The 22,001-nt window shown below is 35.6% G+C and overlaps 1 protein-coding gene across 1 annotated transcript in view; it reads left to right on the top strand.

The window, feature by feature from the left end:
• The window catches only part of egl (Egl_like_exo domain-containing protein), a 221,564-nt gene that overhangs the window by 91,928 nt on the left and 107,635 nt on the right, over positions 1 to 22,001 (top strand). The window contains exon 2 of the mRNA XM_081766021.1: positions 13,708 to 13,788. Coding sequence (XP_081622147.1) covers positions 13,708 to 13,788 — 81 coding nt within the window. The remainder of the gene's footprint in view (positions 1 to 13,707; positions 13,789 to 22,001) is intronic.

Here is a 22,001-nt window from a genome sequence, read left to right as displayed (position 1 = left end):
AACCGATCTCGATCAAATTATCAACATGGATGAGGCTGGGAGTGGTTTTATCTAATCACTTAGAGACCGGATGTTAGGCAAAATGCCTATTCTTTATTATTAAAGATATGATCAAAAATAACGTTTTAAAGTTTATATGGGGGTTTATACTTTCGATAAGTCAATTTTATTTTGCCTGTTTTGCCTATTTTGACCTTTAGTGCCTAAATAATTGCTTTAGTGCCTAATATTGCCTATTCTATGCATTTTCTTCAAAATAAGCCTTCATTGGGAAAATATATAATTTATATAACATAAATAATACACACATATTAAGTGCTTGTAAACACAAGCACGTGGTACGTTACGATATATATATACATGGTGAACTTCAAAGATGTGCACATACTTCGGGAGGTGATTAGTAATATCAAAAGAAGACAAAATGTTTTCTTGTATTTTGTCGAATTCCGTACCTTGTACGACTGACAGAGTGCCAATTTGGTATTGAAAATTGAATCCTGACAATTGGAACGGAACCGAAAGATGTGCACATACTTTGAGAGGTGATTCGTGACATGAAAAGAAGACAAAAACTCCTCTTGGATGTCACGAATCACCTCCCGAAGTATGTGAACACCTTTGTCTCATTAAAATTGTCAGGATTCGATTTTGGATTCCAAGTTGGCCCCCCTGTTACTCGTACACGACGCAGAATTCGACAACATGCAACAGCACTTTTTGTCTTCTTTTGATGTCATGAATCAGCTCCCAAAGTATGTGCACATCTTTCAGGTTCACCCAGTATGTATGAAATGCATAACAAGCTTCGTTTTTATATATACAATAAAAGAAGATATTAACAAACAAGTATGTTTCTATATTCTTTGAACATTATCTATGATTTGAATCTATTTTTTAATGGTATTGAGTATTTATCTTCATTATTTTAAGTTACATTTTAGTGCCTATTTTACTGCCTATTTTTTAAATTTTTAGTGCCTATTTGCCTGCCTATTTTCCAGGTTTTTAGTGCCTAAACATCCGGTCTCTACTAATCACTTTGACGGTAGAACTTAGGGGAGGAGAAGGGGATATAAAAAATAAATAAAACTTAATACCTCTTGAGCCACCTGACTAATCTCGATCAAATTTTCAAAGTAGATGAAGCTGGGACCGAGGATGTTTTTTCAGGGGCGTCATTTAGGGAGGGCAGGAGGGGGCCATTGCCCCCCCCCAAGAGTTTGAGGAATAAATATACTTAAATCGATTGTCTTCTAATACACTAGTACAAAACGTGAAAGTCTTAAATCTGTGGTGCAATTGCCCCTCCCAAGCAAAGACTGAAATGACGCCCCTGTGTTTTTTATCATATAACTTTGACGGTGTAACTTAAGGGAGGAGGGAGATATTTAAAAATGATCGAAAATGACCTATGTTAGTGTCGAATTGATAGTTTTCGGGGTCGCTGAGAACAACAGTGGAACTTCCGATGATGTTTAAATCCAAATTCAACCTCGCAAATTGGGGGAGGGGGTGTATATATCGAATCCATAGCTTTCGGAGTCGCAGGGATGAACAGTGATATTTCCGATGCCGTTGAAATCCATGCCACTAAAAACAGCTGTGCATTTAAAATTTTAACTTAGCGAAGCGGATGCAAGTAAGTTATAATATCATTTAAATGATTATTGTATGCATATAGTAGCTTATATAACGTATCTGGCTGTCAGTATTTTAACATCATAAACATTCATTCGCTTGTGAAATACTAAAAATTGAGTAAGTCTTAAAACATTTACAAAATTTGTAATCACACAAGAATTGAATTAGTCCCAGGTTTTATATGAAAATCTCACCTTTGAAGTAAAACAGCAATAACCTGCCGCTAATCATTATCATGTTGAAATTCGAATTTAACAAGATATGTACAAATTATTGAGGAACTGTTCGCATATATGTATATATATACCATTTTGTGCTAGTTCCAAGTTCGATTTTATTGTAGAGGAATTTGCTGTTTCGATCCGCAAACGTATCATTGGCTGACTGACATAGTCACGTATCTGATTTTTTTCGAAACTGACTTATCGTGAGGTATACCAGAAACCTCTGAAGCCCTATAGTCTGTTACTATTGAGTTTTGAGGTGTGGCACTTGGTAAGGTGATAAAATATTCAGAGTAGCATACTATAACACTTGATGTGTTTAAAACAAACGAATTTGTTAGCTTATATCACCTTGTACCGGTACAGTAGTTTATACACATTTTCTTGTAACAAAAGAAATACTGGCCAAAGCTTAAAAAGCTTTTGAATTATAATAAGTAATGGTTTCGGATATCTAACATACCCTTCTGCAGACACTATCAAACATAAATGAAAATACAGACATATATGTAGTATTGTTATGACAAATGTTAAATTCTTTTAACAGATATATATATAGTCATTGTTATGAACAAGTTTAAATTCTTTTAACAGACATATATAGGCTCTATAATCATTGTTATACATTTTTATTCTATTTGCTGAGGCCTTCAGCCAATCCCGGAAGTCTCTTTGTCCACTTTCCAACTAATCACGTTCCGCCATTTTTGGTTCTTATAAGGGCCTTTTTTTTATTTTCTTCTTGTCTATGCTATCCAAACTTCCTTGCCGTAATTCAGTAATAAGTAAGCCTCCTGTCCAGTTCATCAGTTTATCTCTTCCTACCTTCTTTATCCAATCTGCTTCTTTCCACTTCCTTATTATCATTCTTTTCTCCATCTTCAATACTTCTGTCTTATCCCAATTAATTCCGTGATTAGTCTCCTTAACATGTTTATATATGGCATTGGTATTTTTCTTTCTCCTCACATCATCTTTATGTTGTTTTATCCTTTCTTTCATTCTCTTTCCTGTCTCTCCTATATATGACATATCGCAGTCCTCACACCATACCCTGTAGGTGTACGTACATTTTCTTGTATATGTACCATAACTTATCTTCTTTCTTCATCCATTCTATTCTTCAGACTTTTGCGGGTGTTTTAATATATATTTTAGTCGCAGCTGTAGAGACCAGTCGACTTTATCTCTAATATTGATTAATAATTAAAATTGATTTTGATATTTCAGCATCAAGATGGCCCGTCCACGTGAACGATTGGCCAGTCACAAGTAAAACTGTTATCACTGATAATTGTAAAATTAATGGGGGGAATGAAACCGGGCCTATTTATGTTGTGCAAATGATCTTAATGATTGTATCAAACGGTCATATCTATTTGTCTAAAAGAAAAACTTATCAAAAATTTAAAATCGAAAAAAAAAAAAGCTTGACGCTTATATACTTATCTGTCTGGCAGCCATCTTAATCTCCCGCCCCTTCAACCCATTGTGCAAATTCAACGATTCATTATATCAATGGCTATTGGAACGCCGACCGCGAGGTAGGCTTCCACAAAGCAATGCATACAACAATAAAAAACAAGGAAGTTTTGTCTTAGTGGAATAAACTGAGTTCGCAATATGGAGAAGTGAATGATATTTCACTATAGATTGTTTTTAGCATCTATTAGAAGGTATTGATCTCCTGTACTTTCTCACTTAATTTTGATTAGTTACAAGTTTTAATTTTTAAGCGTCTGTTGCTCTGCTAGAGAACAACAACCTGAGATGGAGAAACGCGAATTAGTCAGATCTCTTCATTGGAGATCTCACATCCCCCATATCAAAAGGGGTACTGGTGTTCAATCATTGTCGGTGCCCATCAAGGGTGAATTACACGATCTAATAAGATTTATCCAAGTAGAACGGAGGCAATACAACCTCACGGAACTTTTAAGTGGTTGCTGTGTGCACGAATGCTACAGAGAGTTTAAAGAAAAACTTACCGACGTACACGACGAGAGTTAGAGCATTTCAGATGTGCCCTTGGAAAATTTGCGAAACATACTTCGACCCTGTCCCCACCAGCTTCTGACGGAGGAAATTTTCCCTTTGTTTAGGAAAGAGAAGTAAATGATCTTAGCTGTGTTGCCAGTTTGTCATTCGGTCGTGACGAGTGAAGATCGAGGCTGCTTTGAATGGCTAACAAGACAGAGCACAACGAAGTCCGTGAAATAAACCATTGTGGCAACGTGACCGCATACAACAATGAAAGATCTCATACACTGCAATTTGTTCCTCGTCTTTCGAGGGAGGTAAGGGAAAACACATATCGACAGCAGCGCCAAAAGGGACACACTTGAAATAGAAAGACTCTAACAAGGGTGGAAAATCTGTGCTGAAAAGTGACCGTGATGAACACGTGAATCATGTTCGTGAAAGGAAAGAACATGATAGAAAAGGGTAGAACTGTTTGATCGTGGAATTTCAGGGAATTCAGCAACTGACTGGAGAAATCGAAGTACATCAATAGTTCACACTTGGCGGGCGTTTCGGTTGCACTTGATACGTTTTCTCGCTCGCTACTCGACAATAATTGGACACGAGTCTGTCTTTTAGTATCGGGGATGTGCGACTTCCAGATTTGAGTTACCCGTGTGTCGCTTCTCACGTGGTTCTCTTAAAATGTACTATTTGGGAAGGGAGGGCAGGGGAAAACAGTGCGCTCCTTGCGTTTGAAATACACCTGTCCTTTAATAAATTGTATATTAATATACATTTTTTTAAAAAAAAAAAAACGTGAAACTTACATTTCGATAAACAATGTTGCCCTTCCCTGTTAAATCTGAAATTACGCTACTGCTAGGAGCATAAGAAATTGATTAAAGATGTGTGCCCGTGATAATAGTGGATTTGCGGGAAGAAAGAGAGGTAAAGAAACTATTACTGTTTGGCTAAATGCCTTGACGGCAACTGATATTGTAAACTTTGTATCGGAGGAAAAAAATTGTTTCATAACTTGAATTTGCATATATAGATAAATTGCTCAAGATTTGTGCCTCTTTCTCAATGGACACTTTTTTTACAAGTTTACACCTCAGCTCCTTACTTTTTGAAGAAACCTCGTGATTATATTACGTTTCATTTTGGTAGTAGAAAAAATGAATTCATATAATTTATGTGAGTATTCATATTATGAATGTAGTATGGCTAGTTAAAATTTAGAAATCCTGAAATCATATATTTTGTGATTCGGGAGTTACATTCCGTGTTTTAACGTTTGTAACTAGTGATTTGGTTCACACCGATCATTAATCATACACTGTATATATCAAAGAGTTTTTTTTTTTTTTTTAAGTTACAAATTACTGTAATAATCATATCAGATAATTCTGTCATAAGAATTAAAATGTAAAAATATATGAGGTGGTAACACTGGTGGTAGCTCAGGTGTGACAGTGCTTCCACGACCAGGGAAGAGAGTAGCTGGAAAGTTGGTTTCCTGTCATAGATTTAAAAACACTTAGCTGGGTTAATAAGGCCATTGCATGTCTCCAGAGGCAGTGACGTATAATAACCTTTTCCTGTGGCAGTGAGAAACTTGGCGCATATGCAGAAAATATCACTTACCTTGTGCATGTATATGATAATTATTTTTTATTATCCGCACTTCCACGATCCGTTTCGCTAGTTGCAGCGGCTGAGACTGCATGTGCTATTCAGGTAGATATTAACACAACTCTTTTGGTTTAAAACTTAAATATCAAACGGGAAATTGATAAAATGCGATTGAGTTGCCACCTCTTTTCACGGATGTCTAAACTAAAACACAAACAAATTCAAAGGCTTCTGATTGATAGTTGAGATTATGCTTTATATAGTGCAGGGTGTTAATAAAAGAACTGTGGAGTTTCGTAAGTGAATAATAATAATAATAATAATAATAAAAAGTGTTTATACTTTACATCACATGGATGCAACCTGCATCCTGAAAGCCAGCAACTGTCCAAGTTAAATGTTCTCTGTGTATTGGAGTTTTAAGGTGCTTACTCAGTGCCAAGGGCATATGAGACAATCTGCAGTTTTTATATTATTACTAGCTGAACCTGTGCTATTTACACAGTGCACAGTTCTAATATGAGCGTGAATCTCCTTCCCACTTCTCAGTATATCTATGCAGGTCCCTTTACGAACACAAGTATAAAGGACAGGAAGACTCTCAAAGGAAGGAATTGCTATAGACAAACATACAAAACTAGTATTTTAATATATAAAATGTTGGGGTGAGTTTGTGGCGAACTTGGATAAGTGATAGATGTTACCAAATGCAAATATTTTTTTTCTTATAATTACGCACCCGAGTACGCCTCATTGTGTGTCCACAAGCCTTCAAAGTTGCAAACTTGGTTTTGTCATTCAGATTAAAGCAAAGCGCCTGAAACGTCCATCAACCCGCTATACATAGCTTCTCTACTGGTTGCCTTTCACAAGGGTATCAATCTTAACGACCTAGTGGCAATAGTAAACTAATAGGGTCAAAACGACGCCTAAAATGTGGAATAGAAAAATAGGCAAATTGTAAGAAAATTTGAATGAGAACTAGCAAATCTACAGAAAATTGATGACACATTAAAAAAAACACGCGTTTACGGGAAAAGCATACACCAGAAAGAAAACAAGAATCAAGACAAAACACTAAGCATATTTCAGACACTAGTGACACAATTAAGATTGAACGATTACAACAACAAGTAGAAAAATTAAAGTTGTAAGTTGCTAAGATTAAAGAAACACAGCAATTTGGAATCGACCAGCGAAAACGGCACGTTTCTTCCCCTTGTAGTTTTCGAGATCTCATTGTCGAAAGGATTGGCCACAAACATATAAACCTAGCATTTTAATATAGATAGTAGCTGAACCTGCGCTCTCTACACAGCGCATCATTCACATATGAGCATGAATCTCGTTATTCCTCACATCTGTACATGCCCCTTTACAAACACAAGTGAAAGACGTCTTAATAAAAATTGGTAAGAGATACCATAAAGGGGAGATTTTTCGATTACTTTTTCAATATCTCGCACCGTTTGGAAGATTTGAGCCTACTTCCGGTTGGAGTTTTTAATTCATGTGTGATCAGTATTTCTTTCTTCTTGCATGCAGTATGTAATAAGCAGATACATTACACACAATTAATTATAATGTTAGTGACACATGGTGTTTATTGGGCAAAACACTCCAAACAACAAAGATTCAACTTAGAGTGAAGAAATGGTTATGCTGTACTTCGTTTTTCATTATCATTTGGCCATAGAATCGCCTGAGAGGTATGCAACCCCCGTATACAATTACGTGACGTTGGAATGTATAATGCGTAGGATATGATGCTTTAGGTTTTTTTAAATCTAATTTAAACACTTCCTGTGTACTCGTAAAAATGTAATAAAGAAATAATGGCCATGTTTCTTAAATATTCAATTAGAACTGGACAATCTACACAAAATTTGCAATCGATCAGTGAAAACATAATCTTTCTAGAGCCTGTAGTTTCCGAGATCTCATTGTCGAAAGGATTGGCCACAAACGTATAGTTTAAAAGAACTCCAAAGATTGCAGCACAATTAATTTGCATTGATTTTGGAAAAGGCTTATTAAAACACAAACTTTATGAAAAAGGTCTATTTAAGTAATTTATTTAAAAGTGAAATCACAAATAACCGTAAATCAAAGCTTTGAAATCAGAATTTATAGGTTGGAGCTCAGGCGCCGTGGTGGCTCAATGGTAGAGCGTTCATCTCTGGTGCTTGGGGTCCCGGGTTCAAACTCCGCTTTCGCCAAGTGAACTTTGTGGACAAACACCGTGAGCGTGGGTTTTCTCGGGTTTCTCCCGTTTCCTCCCACTTTCTTAATTCCACCATTTCATTCATTTCTCATAATCAACGTCTCCTTTAGCCTAACCGGCATAACCGTGGGACGTAAAACTCAAAGATTTCCAAGTCGTTTTGTTCCTCAACTAAGCTGAGGTCATGCACTTACTGTACTTGTGGTGAAATAGTGAGTACGGTTACCTATAGAAATATAATAGGTAAATACTTCTCTCATCATATTTGTCAATGCATGAACTTACACTGTGGCTTGTGTAAGATAGATGACTTCGGTTCATGGAAAAAAAATTCAAAGACTGAATTACAAAGCAGTTTTTGCCGATAAGAATTCTTCAGTTAATCATTATTGAGTTTGGAAGTATCCGAAGTTTCCATTCACTATCTTTTGTAAGTCATTTTGAAGAGTAGTGAACTAAAAGTGCAAACATCGACAAAAGTTTAGTACGTCTGGTGCACGTGATCTCGGGTTCGATTCCCGGTGGGAGAACATTGAACTTATTACGCTGATTCGGATTTCATCTTAAACCGTATGTTGACGTGGTATATAACCATAAGGCTGAAAGGGCACTAAACTTCAGCAAACAATTACCATCGAAGCTTGAGAACATTCGTCACAAACTAAAAAAAATTATCTTAAAGAATCATAATTAATGTCAAAATATCATATCTTACTTGATAATTGTAGCTTCTAAGTTGAGACTAGTATGATAGATCATCGATCGGTCTATTTATCTGATATGTGTGATTGCCACTTGAAGTTCTCGATGTGAAGAAGGAAAGAAAAACGACTATACTTATAGATGTTTATGAGGCTTTTCTACTGTACAAACATTACATTGACGATCTCTTTCATGAGGAGACTTTGGGTCTCCTAAATCCTACAATTAATTTGCAGAGGAATTTTTAAAATAAAGTTTAGAACGTACCACAACAGCTTTCGCCTGGTAAAAGTAAAAGAATCCTAGAAATCCCAGAACGTGGCCACGTGATTTGTGTTCGACACCTCAAAATAACAAAACAAACATTATAACATGTTATATCTACTTGGTAGATACAATATTATTTGAAAAATACCATTTCAGAAGTTGTTTAATTTTTTTTCAGTGTAAAGTCTTGGTGTAGGTCCGTTCTTCCGAATAATTGATGGTGACTCATATTGTTTCGATCGCTCACGGTTTCCATGGTGATATAGGAAGGTTTATAACAATCAGGAGATCCGCGTGTTCTGGGTGATTCATTCCTTCGATGGTAGGGTTAGATTCTTGTCTTTTATCTCTCTCAGACGCACACATTCACACTTTCTGTGGTCATTCTAATCCATATTTCGTTCCATTTCATTTCTACCTGTATCGGACAGCCGGTGTAAATGTGGAAACATCTCCCAAGGAAATTGATTCGTATCTAGACCCTTGGAGTCTGTCTGTAGCTCTTGGCGTAACTCGTTGGAGTAGCCGTGATGCAAGCTGTGTTTACTGCATGTTTAGAGAGAATAAATGGCAAAGAGATTTTTTATTATTACCGTCACCATCATCGTGATAAGTATTCTGCCATTCCAGTAGGCCATTTTTGTCAAATTCAAAGGCCATGCATTACGATCATCCGCTGAATTTGTCCTTTTGATCTAAAAAAAAAAAAAAAAAAAAAATCGCTTTTAATATCGTCTTAACAGTTGTAACGCTCTACCCTCTTATATATATATTCCCAAACAACATACTAACCTCTTCTTCTTCCATATTTTCATTACTTTCGAGTGACGATAGGGAAAAAAAGAATAGGAAAATGACAATAAAAAAAGTTATTTGTTGAAATCTCTTAATCAAAAGTAACATTGTAAAAACATTTTTTAAGTAGTTTTCAGTTTTGCAACATATCTTGTCAGCATTAAAATTAGACTGTGCCAAGAATATGTTGCCTACTAAAGATACGCATAAGGTTGCCATATTTCTCTGCTGTAAATACAAGACGCGCGTTGTCAAATTAATAATCAAAACTGAAGGTAGATTTCTAAACATACATACAATACGTTATTGAAATTTGCTCATATATTTAGTTAACTTTTTTTTTCTTTTTAACAGTACACTTAATTAGTTGGTTATGTTGATTAACGGGTACTTACTGAACTTTATAAGGCATAAGCCAAGGCTCACTCGTTCATCCAAACTATCCTATATTAGTTTAAACTGAAAACAGTTTTTAAAAGGGCATTACAATGCAATTTTAAGGCATAAGTTTTACAAAATGTTTCGAAGGTTACTGCTGGATCTCGTGTACTCGGGGGGGGGGGGGGGGTATTCCCAGACACCCTTTCCCGATGTTCCCGAATCAAAATCCTGGCTGGGTCCGTGTCAACTAAACAACACAAGTGATTGTCGTGTCCAAGAACTATTTTTTAAAATTAATTTTCTATTTTTTTATATTTATGTAAGAATGCTTGTCCCATTGACATTTTAGTAAGTTAAAGCTGATAAAGACGTATTTACGCTCAATAATGGCCCTGGAAAGACTTAATTCATTGGTAATAGTAGCTATTGAAAATGATGAAGCCAGAAAGTTAGATTTCAAAGAGAGATTGTCCATATTTGCTCACAGAAAAGTCAGGAGAATGCACTGAGAAAAAAAGGACTAGGATTTCCGTGTGGATACATCATATTTACGCGGGTGTGCTCCTTAAGTAATGTAATTTCATGTATAAAAGTACAGCAGGTGGGAACACCATGCCAAGTCTGGAGTTCGGCGTCGAACTAGACTCGCTGTGATTGGATAATTTTATTCACATGATTCATTTCATGTTAAAAACTATTACTCTCGTAAGGTAGGGAGTCACAGATTTAGAAAGAACCAAGAGGGGACACTCGTAGGAAGGTAGTAACAACATTACATACCTAAGTTACCACCGTCGGAATGGGTATGGCGTTAATTCTAGATTTGAAATGGTGGTCCCACAATACAAAATTTTCGCTGGACGGTGGTATAGATCGTACTACCGATGAAACAACATTACTTAATGTGGTGACGCGCGTAACCTGGTAAAAACAGCATTTACATGCCGACTGGATTATATATTTTTCTCCGTGTGCCATTTAGTGTTTGAATAAAGTATGTATATGTCATTATGAAGTTAATTTTGCTCACTTCTATTTTTTATTAATATTTTTATGTTATCATTATATGATCTTTACACTACATGTTTTGGAAAAACGTATGATTAGCATTGTCTTGCAAAATACACATTAACAAACCGGACATTTTGATTTTGAACATAAAAGATTGAATTGAAGCAAATGCAAATACCTGCGAAAGTTACTTTAGTGTTGAAAAGTTATGATAAATTTACTGAAAAATTTGTGTGTTAATCGCAAGGAAAGAATAGTTTTTTTTTTTTTTTTTTTTTTTTTTTAACAAAAGTCAGAAAATTACGAAGTTTTTGTTATCACATACACATTTAATATTTGTATCATTATTTGTATATTCAATGCTATTACTATATTGATGTGCATTAAGTTCAAAATAAACAAGAATAGCACGCGATTTCAATAATTCAAAACCATGTTTTCATTGACTATGTTTTAACTGCAAAAGTCATTCACTATTTAAAAAATGCCAAAATACCAACTTTTATCTTACATTCCATATTTAAATCTAGGAGTACATAATAAACTCTGGTTGTTTTTGATAACACACTACGGGGGAGGGGGGCTGGGAATTCTCGCCCTGGGCGCTTATAACCCACGCGACGGTCCTGGATAAAACAATACTTGAGGTCCACAATATTAACGTCCAATCTAGCCATAATATCCATCGGGGGAGAGTTAAGTTGGAAAATCTTGCAGGACCCATGAAAAATTGTAAAACAATTTGCAAACAGGCAATCGACGAATTAGTTCTTGAATAGATTACGATTGTGTGCTGTATCACTGTGTGCTGGTAGTAAAATATAAGAAAATGAATTTAAAAAGCGACAAAGATGTGTGCTTTCTCTTATTTTACACGACAAGCAAACTTTTTGCCATATAAAGCGCAATGGGTCGTGACTAATTTGTTTAGCTATCGTACCTGTAAATGCCTACAATTTATTAATTGCTTATTCGTACTTTATGTCTAAAAGTAACTGTTGAAAGGAATTATTCATTTTTTCTTATTCGTAGTAGTTCCTGTTAACGAAGTGCGTAAACGGATTTCAAATTAAAATGATTTGTGTAAACTCATGATATACATATCATAGTCTGGGTTGAGGATGCCCCTCCCCTCCTTTAGTTTTTACTTTCTAGATCCGCTAGTGATTTAAATACACCGTATTAAAATATTATACTCAAATAACACTTTTTTTAAATTTAATTTGAAATTTCTAACTTATAATGAGCGACGAATAGCAGATTAGAAAGTGATGTAAAGGCACTAACTTCCCGAGGAACTATCAGTGATAAAACAATAGTTAAAATTTCTACAATAGTAAAAGTGTATAAAAGAGAAATGTCTAAAAGTGAGACATATATCAATCAGTAGATTTTATCAAGATGAACAAAATGCGATGTTTGGAGTTAAATCCTCGAGAAAATCGATTAAAAAGCCTAATTTTTTGCACTAAAAAGTTCATTTAGTAGCGAACCAAAAGAGGCTCCAAATTTTAAAGTAAAACTGATTCTAAAATATACCAACATCATGCCTTTGAGTGTAATGCTGCCAAGATGCCAGTATAGACCAGTGGTTCTCAACCTTTTTTGATTGACGACATTTTACTGAACGATCAGCACATCGCGACACACTTGTTTGATATTTTTATTTTAAATAATAATAATAATAATAATAATAATAATAATATCTATTATAATAGTGAAACTGCTAATTTATTTAATGACACTATATAGCACTGAGCATTATTGCTACCGCTGGACGTGTTAACTGGTACAGTCTCTCGATTTTCACTAATTATAATTTAATTCTTTATGATTTTTAAATTCTAAAATTCCGCGACATACATTAGGGGACTGGGTGACACACCAGTGTATCGCGACACATCGGTTGAGAACCACTGGTATGGAGTATGGTTAATAAATTCTGGTATGTCAAATGATTTGTAATGTTTGCTGTAATCTAACGGAGCGACGTGTAACTTTTGCTATCTTTGTTTCAATAGTAAATTTCATTTGATTTCAATTTTAGCGTTTCTTTCAGCAGCAAGGCTGTATGAGACTTGTGGTCGTAACCACGGAGGCACGAGAGAGAACAGATTTCAATAGTTGCAAACGGAATATAAATAGCCACCGTTACTGATTAAGATACTACTGACGGATTGACTCTATTAACGAACTCAACCGACATAATCGCTCGAGCTATCTATTGCAAGATAAAGATTGCTTTTATTCAAGCGTTATCGTGTGTAGTAACGGACGGACGAACGAACGAACTAATAACACAATCTTGTGTCCTGTTTGCGTCATTCGACTAAGATAATAACATAAAATTATCATTAAATAAACTTTAATTTTAAATATTTAGATTAATGTTTTCACACAGAGTTGTGACTATTTCGTGTAACCGCTACTGGAATTGGATGAAGCTTCCGTTCGTAGTTACATTTTCAACTGCCTCCATTTTTAGTGAAATTATAGTGAAGTATACAAAATAAAGTTGAGGGAAAACCTAGCTTGGAAATTTATAGATTATTCGGTAAGTACGGGGACATGCTCGAAAAATCTGGAATCACCACTGAAATGGATCAAAGATTAGCTAAGGAAACTGTCCCCCCCCCCCGGAAAACGAGGTGGTCTGGTAATCTTGGTGTAGAGCTCACCAAAAAGAGCTTCTAATGAAGAGAGACAATACTAGTAATAGCATATATTGAAAATAATAAAATGGAAGTCGTATTTGGTTGATCGCTCTAGAACTGCAGGTTAAGCAAACATATTGTAACGTTTTGTTTTGTATTACATTATAATTGTTACTTACAATACATATTCCTTCTTTCTTTGCAGGTGGTTCATGATTGTAGGAATGATAGCGTTTCTCTCTTCAATCAGTTCGGCATTACCCTCAAGAATGTGTTCGATACGCAGGTAAGACTGACTTCATTCTAATTTTATATTAAAATATGGTACCCGTAAGTTGAATAAAATTAATAATAGGATGATTCTATCAAATGTGTACAGGAATGCCTTTGCAAGAAGGTTACAGTATATTTTATCTGTCTTTTCGAAAGATTGTTCATAAGCATTGTCCTCTTTTCTGCACATTGTTCGAAAATGTGTATTCAGCAAGTCAAATGCTTTCCTAATTCTCGGCGTAATCATGAAGTGCTTCAAAATGCTCCGTATTGAAATATTCTCCTGTGTTGATACGTTCCCCCATCTTATATAGTACTGGTCGTATCACTGTGGACTTGGATGGAACCAGGTAATTCTTAAGTCTCACCGCGACGGCTCCACAGCTGGTAGCTCATTCCCACCATCCACAATTCCAGATATTGACTATTTCTGAATTACAGAAATTTCAGTTTATCAATGTTATACAAACAATTATTACTAATTCCTCCGTTCATTAACACATTTACGTAATTTTAACGTAATACGTCAAATCTTATATGTTTAAAACGTTAAATTCTAAATCGCTAACACCAAAGTACAATTTAATTCTTTTGTATGTGTTGAACTTTATAGCATTAATTCTTTTGATATCCAACCGTCAACCATAATTCACAACTAAATTCCCGACCAGAACGTAGAGAACATTCTTGTTCAAGCCCCTCTGTTTCTCATGGAATATAGTCCATGTTCCAGTAATTTATGACGTAGTACACTTAGTTGATGAGCTGAGCAAGATCATTTCAGTATTGTAGACCTTTAACGTCTGGATTTATCATTGGTTGGATATGTCTTGTTTACTTGTTTCAAGTCTTTAGGTTTTTCTACAGATTAGTTTTTTTTCGTACATTACAAGAAGGGCACGGTGGCTTAGTAGTATAGTTGTGGCACTGGTGCGTGCAGGGGCGGATCCAGGACCGACTTCTGGGGGGGGCGGTGGGTTGTCATACTGTTACTTTTAAGGGCTCCAAACTTTGGGATGGGTTTTATTTATATATATAAAATAAGAAAGCTTCCTCTTCTGGGAAGGAGATTGCCCCGATCCCCCCTTGGATCCGCCCCTGGGTGCGTGGGATCTCTGATTCGATCCCCGGCCAAGTAAGTTTGTGGTGGACAACATTGTGTCTGTGGATTTTCTCGCGGTGCTTCCGTGTCCTTCCACATTCTCGTTCCAGCAATTCTTCCATCATCATTCACTTGCCTTAATCATCCGTCTCCCTTAGCCTAACAAGCAAAGTCGTGGTACATTTAAACTGTACGATTTCATTTCATCACGTTGCACGATCACTTTGACAAATTGGGGAAAACCATGGTTTATTCGCTGTCCTTTTGTAACCAGAAGAGTCCATAATGCTGAAGTGGACAGTAGTTAGTTGCTGAATTCATACACAAATATTCTATTATGGGTAATTCCATGTTATAAATAATGACTGTAAGTACCAAGGATGTTATAAAATAGAAGATCTGTCCATACAACAAAATCGTGAAGCCATACGTCACAGCCTACTCTGCCCGCTCCGCGCCACTAAGAGCGCAATGTTTCGAGCCAACAATCATGGCGGGAGCGACAGTAGCCAATCAGACGTGCCGGTTCACACGATGCTCGGTTGTTTTTTGGCTTCACTGAGTTCATAGGAAGAAGATACGTATGGGCAGATCCTCTATTTTATAACATCCTTGGTAAGTACACTGTCGTTTTATTTAACATTTTACGGCAGTGGTTCCAAACTTTATTTAAATTTAGGACACTTTGCAGAATGTCCATAACATCGCGACATATTTCGTTATTATTATTATTATTATTATTATTATTATTATTATTATTATTATTATTATTATTATTATTATTATTATTATTATTACAGTGGGACATCGATAACTCGAAGCTGAAGGGAATAGACAAAAATTCGAGTTATCGAGTTTTTCTAGTTATCATGATGACCACAACAAAAATTCGAGGTACGGAGATTCCGCGCTCCTCATTGAAAGTGACTATATTACCTCTAAACTCGTTTATTTCTTTTAATCGAACTAAATTTTATTTGTTCAACCTCTAGAACTGGAAGTAGTGAAAGGTTCCGTAAATTAAATAAAGTACTACTAAAAATAAAATAATTGTAGAAATACATGTATTGGTTAGGAAAGTGCATTCATATTTAGGCATGAGTAAAATACAATTACAATACACATAGCAACAATGACAATCACGTACGAGTAAAAGAGTAGAGCTATAGCTTCGAGTTATCGAGGTCATATCAAGAGAAATTTGACTTATAGAGGTAAACTTCGTCTTGTAGATGTATTTTGCAGGTACGAAAGTTCGAGTTACCGAGGTTTTTAAACGTGATTATGAAACCCTTAAACTTCGACTAATTGAGGTTTTAATTTTTTAAACTTTCGACTTACAGAGGTTATTTTAACGTTGAGTGTTATGGAGAGTTCAAGGTAATATGAAAAAATCGAGTTGTCAAGAAATTCCGGGTTATTAAGTTTAGAGTTATCGAGTTCCAACTTGATATAGTAAATGTCACACTGAAAGATGTATGAAATCCTGATTGTATGTAGTGCTGAGCATTATCACTTCCGCTGGAGGCGTTTACTTGTACACAGTGACATACGGAAGGGGGGGCAGAGGGGTCGGGCCCCCCTCGAAGAGGTCCGACAATGTACTTTGGTACTTTGATGTTTGTAATTTTTTAATATATTTTTTGTTTGTAATTTTTCTATATGTACCTATAACAGCACTTGTTCCCCCCCAACACACATCGTGGCTACGCTACTGCTTGTACAGTCTGTCTCAAAATTGATTTTAAGTAATTATAAAATGCTTCATGATTTTCTAATTCTAAAATTTCGCAACACGTCCTATGGGACGATGCGACCCACTGGTTGGGAACCACTGCCACACGTCCTATGGGATGATTCGACCCACTGGTTGGGAACCACTGCCACACGTGTTTGAAACATTCAACGAATTATATTTACTGTCGGAAGGATCTACATACGTTCGTGTATACACCAGTTCAGAGCGTCTTCTGTTGGCAGACTCCCCGAATTATTTTTGTATGCCCCTGTTATTGTGGTTAAGAAGAATAACTGATCAGAATATACAAGGCTTGTGCGTACTTGTAACTGAACAGTTGTTACATCCAGTGTTCTTTCTTCCTCGTCGAGCTCACTGTAACGAAAAAGAGACTAAATGTGAACCATGAAAGGAAGTCTAGTCGTGTCTCCAATTTGGTTTCCTTTCCAGGCTTACATAAGAAAAAGAAAAATGTCATATATATGTGTATCGTACCAGTGGTATCTTCTGAATGTAAATACCGATTGAGTACAATAGCTCTGGAAAAAAAGAAAACTTGCAGCCTGGTAAATGTTGTATAATCTAGTTCATCTCCAGAGAAGAAAACAGTTTAAATTCGACTTTTCGAATCTGGGTTTATGAAGTTAACACAAAATCAGATTATACACTTGAAATGAGTTCTGTGATACTTATTTGGCATTAAATATTACAATATAAGCGTAGTACACCCACTTTTCACCATCGTCAGAAACCAAACTATTTTTATTAAGTTACTAAAGAGACTAGAAACAGAATAAATTGTGTAAATCATTAATATTTAATTACAATAATATGAAATTATTTTGTAATATATATAAAACTACATGAACTGACATAAAATAAAGGGGTACTTCCGGTTGACGTAGAAAGTTGAAATTTGACATGATTGTAACTTTCCAGTACTAACCCACAGGAAAGTTGGCAAAAGTGAATATTTTTAATTTTTAGAGGGTCTAAAGGGGGGATGAAGAAGTTCTCTATGTTGTTTAAATGGCACTTTAAAAAAAAAAAAAACTTACAAGCTCATATTTTAGGTACATAGAATTGTTATAAATACTTGAAATTCGGTATGTTTGTACGTTTTCATTAGCGTTATCTAAGTAAATCACCAAAAATTAAAATTTCCAACTTCAGAGTGGTTTTATGGGGAACTGAAAAATCTTTTCAATGTTATTTATATGGGACATCTTCTACGCCTCAAAATTATTGGGCACTTTCTGTAGAGCTACAATGATGAAATTTGGTATCATTGTAGCTTTTCGGGACTAACCCACTAGCTTTCGGGACTAGCTTTTCTTTTTATTTCAATAGAAAGAAAAAGGCTGTTTATTGTGTTGTTAAATTCTGCACTAAAAACAATTAGATTGAAATATGTATACGTTGACCATCAGTAGATTCACATATATTATTCAGCGTAAGTAAAGGACTAATTAGTAAATCACATTAATATATGACTATATAATTCACAGATATATGGTTAAGATAAGCAAGACGCCAAATTAGACTTCAAGAAATCAGTCTCGATTTCAAATTGCCGCACTGTGTACGTTAAGATGACGTAGCATCTTTTACTGTGGGTGGGCGAATCTTTTCTCCAAAACCGGTTTGGTTTTTCACCAAAACCTGTTTTTGATAGAAAAACCGAACCGGTTTTCAGAAAACCTTTCAAAAACCGGTTTCGCCCCCCCCCCCCTGAAAACCAAAAAAGATGTTTTGGTGTCCACCACTGGTTTGTACACGACCATACAGAGCACAAAAACATAATAGTGTTCGGTAACATATTGTCCCACTTGCCCAGAAGTATCATACTTAAGGCTTTGAACGCGAATGTCTCATACGAGTGGGGTATTGTCCAGTCTGTCGTAGACGCCATAATCTACTCCAATGACTGGTATACTCTGCAAAAGACATTTCTTAAAATCATACTTCAATATCAACATAATTTATCAATAAATAAAGAAATCTACGTCATTTTAAAAATATATATGCTGTAAACATTTCGCGTGTTCCATCTTTGGTATCGTTCAAATAAGTGATAAAGCGCTTATAAAATGATCCGGTTCGATCTCAAGTGATGGAATTGTGGTGGATATGTTCATAGATGTTCTTCTTGTCTTTGCCTTCACCATTCCATCATACATCATCACCAATATTCATTTGCATTTATCGTCTTTTTTAGCTTATAAGGAATACGTTTATCTGAAGATTCATTTCACGAACGTAGTATATGGACAATGCTCATTCGCGGCCAGTGATGTGCCAATGATGGTAGGGTACTTAAGATGATAATAGTAATGATTCTTGCTTTTGCTAATATACTTTTATACTAATTCTAGAATACAAAATTCTATGTTAATTTCCAAAAGCTCGGATTTCATAGAATATTGAATACTGTCTAGTGATATTAGCAGGACCATCCATAGTTTTCACAGGCTCTCAATGATTATTTTGTCTGACATACGTAGCATAAACGCTAGATATAACTACTTATCGTTTATGTTCTCGATATTGGTGGTCAGTCATCACAATCGATTATCGATATTTATAGGGTTAAAATCTCTTTCTTTGTACTCCATTGTTCTAAGTTTTAAAATCTTTGTGTGGAAAGCTATCACTGGCAGAGTTGGCCGTACGTATGACCAACACACTACAGACAGTTCGACGGAAATTTCAAACTTTAAAAAATTAAAATTGAATAAAAAACTTTTAAAAAAGAAATTCATAGCCCTCCCCCACTTCGTGTGCGATGGTAGACCCTACTCTTGCATTTATTCGGGAGATTAAAATATTTATTATTCAATGAGGCTTTTTCTATCGCTTTTACTTGCTTTTCTTATTCTTGTATTCACTTCTTATGTTTTCTGTTTTATTTACTCTTTTAACATTTTCCGATATCTATTTGTTTCTTTTATAGACTTGTTGTCCTTATTTCGTAGCAGAAGTGCCCGTTCTTATTATGACCGGGGAAGCATAATGTGTATGCAAAATGCTTAAAAGTACAGCAATGCGTAGAATACGTGTATAACAACAATGAGGAATGTATTTGGCATTGCCCCTGTCAGTTCTCGTGTCATGCAACCTGTAACACAGTGATGTATTGCGGGTTACCTATCTCATAGGCACTTTGATCCACTATAATACATTATAAAGTTTGACGTTCCCAGTAACACGTGAATCAACCAATCAAAATTCTGTTACAACTCTGCCATTCTATCCTGGGGATCTAGGTTCAACTCTGCCATTCTATCCTGGGGATGTGCTTTCAATTTGGTGGGAGCTTGTATTGTTTGGTCTACGTTTCATATATGCTCAGTGCTTGGTATGGGATGCTAAACTGCAACTAAGTAACGAAAATACTACCGCAAAGTAACGTATTTGGTTTTTTTCGTTTAAAAAAAAAACTGCCTGCGAATGTCAAAAGATTGAAAACGAGGGACTACAGGTCAAGTCTCACAGATGTAATTTCTGTTTGTTTGCCATTCTTCTGCGTGTGGTTATGTGGTGGAGTGTATTTGTGTGTGCAGAAGCGCTTAGTTGTGTGTATTTCTATTTAAATTAAGTGACTGCTTAAGTGAAATGGTATGCGATGTAGTGTTGGTGGCCAGTTGAATGAGAGACACACATACAGTAGTACGTAGGCGATGTGCCAAATGAAGACCCTTTCTCTTTCCATATACGAGTCTTCTACGAAAACATTGCTGCGGGACAAAAAGAAAGGAGGGGAGAAAAAAATAAGTAGTTTAAATGCACTTGCGTTGGGATGGGAGGAGTTCACGCAATACAAAAAACTAGTTGTCGACCTTCAACTGATGTCTGTTTTACAGAGTGCACTTCAGAGACATCTGTTGTTGCAAATAACAACTGCTAACCGAAGTGGAATAACTTGTGCAATAATTGACCTGGCCTCTTTATTATTTTACGTGATTTCTAGATTTTTTCTTATCCCTGAAACGTATAAATAATTTTTCATACTATAGTACCAGAAGCGTTGAGAAACTAGTGCTGTTAAAGTCCGAATAATTTATTATGCGAATAAATGAAATTCTTTATTAAAACTTCCTCACGCCTATGCCCCCATTACGGTAAATTAGACGTAACATAATTATTGGGGGTAAATAATTATGAAAATATTGGGGGAATGAAAATGTGGGATTAAAGGGAGAACGTCCAGAAACTACAGACACGATGTTGTTCACCTCAAACTCATATGCTCTGGGATCGAAGATGGGACGTCACGCACTAGAGGCAGACTCTCGAACACAGACATCGTCAAGGGTTGAAAAATCTTGCTTCCGAGTACTCGCCAGCCAAAAAATCAACTAGCCAGACAATTTTGCAGTTACGGTGTTGATATAAATAAACAACATATAAACAGTAAATATATCAATACATTTTTATTTTGTGTTAGTAGTAGGAAATTAGTGTAGGAAGTTAGGTTAGAAATGTTTAAAAAAATAGCACTAGCCAGAATAAAAAAAGGAGGACGAGAGTTTTTGGTGTGGTTAGAAACATTTGTTGATTTTGAGTTTAGACAGATTGAAGTTTAGTTAATTGATAAATAGTAAATGGAACTTGAAAGAAGTTAGATGTAGAGAAGAAATAGATAGAAGAGAATTAGCAGAAAAAAGAAATGATTGATAAAATGAAGTAAGGAGTTCGTAAGAGTTGTAATTGTACTTGTGTAAAAGTAACAATAAATAGCTGAAGGCAAGAAACATATGGAGGCATTGGGCGCTGGTATGTTATCAGAGATATGTTTGTAAACTATCTCAGGAGATAATAAATTAGCGGGAACCTAACCTAACAGTTGTTGTGTGAATTAGAGAACTTAACCTAAATACGGATTAAAGATTATATAAAAGTTTGTATACCTTATTTTATTGGCATTTTCTTTATTGGCATATTTGTTTATATGTCTTACAAACAAAGAAAAAAGTGTGACGTGGAATAAAACACGTTTTTGATTGATGGGACTTTACTCGCCGCTGGTGAGCAGACGAGTGGAGTTTTTAAGCCCTGGGCGTCGCGTTTCTCTTGGAATATTAAAAACATAACTTTGAATATTCGAATAACAGCAGGAAAATATAAATAATTGTACTAGTTTTACTGCAGACTGTACTGCACTAAAAAAAAAAGCACAGTACTGTAAATTTCAGTTATTTAATATATATATATAAATGTATCGTTTGTTTGTTTGTTTGTTGATAAGAGTTTAGCGTCCTTTTCTGAAGCTAGGCTACTTGAGACGTGGGACCTACAGCTTAACGTAGAATCCGAACCACATGAGCTCTCACTGGAAATCGAATCTAGGCCTCCCATGCCATAGACAAATATGCTTTCCATTTAG

The sequence above is a fragment of the Thermobia domestica genome, chromosome 7 (genome assembly GCF_964235325.1).
Source record: "Thermobia domestica chromosome 7, izTheDome1.hap1.1, whole genome shotgun sequence".
Lineage (NCBI taxonomy): Eukaryota > Metazoa > Arthropoda > Insecta > Zygentoma > Lepismatidae > Thermobia > Thermobia domestica.
Note: the sequence above shows the minus strand (reverse complement) of the source record. Positions and strands in the feature narration are given on the sequence as shown.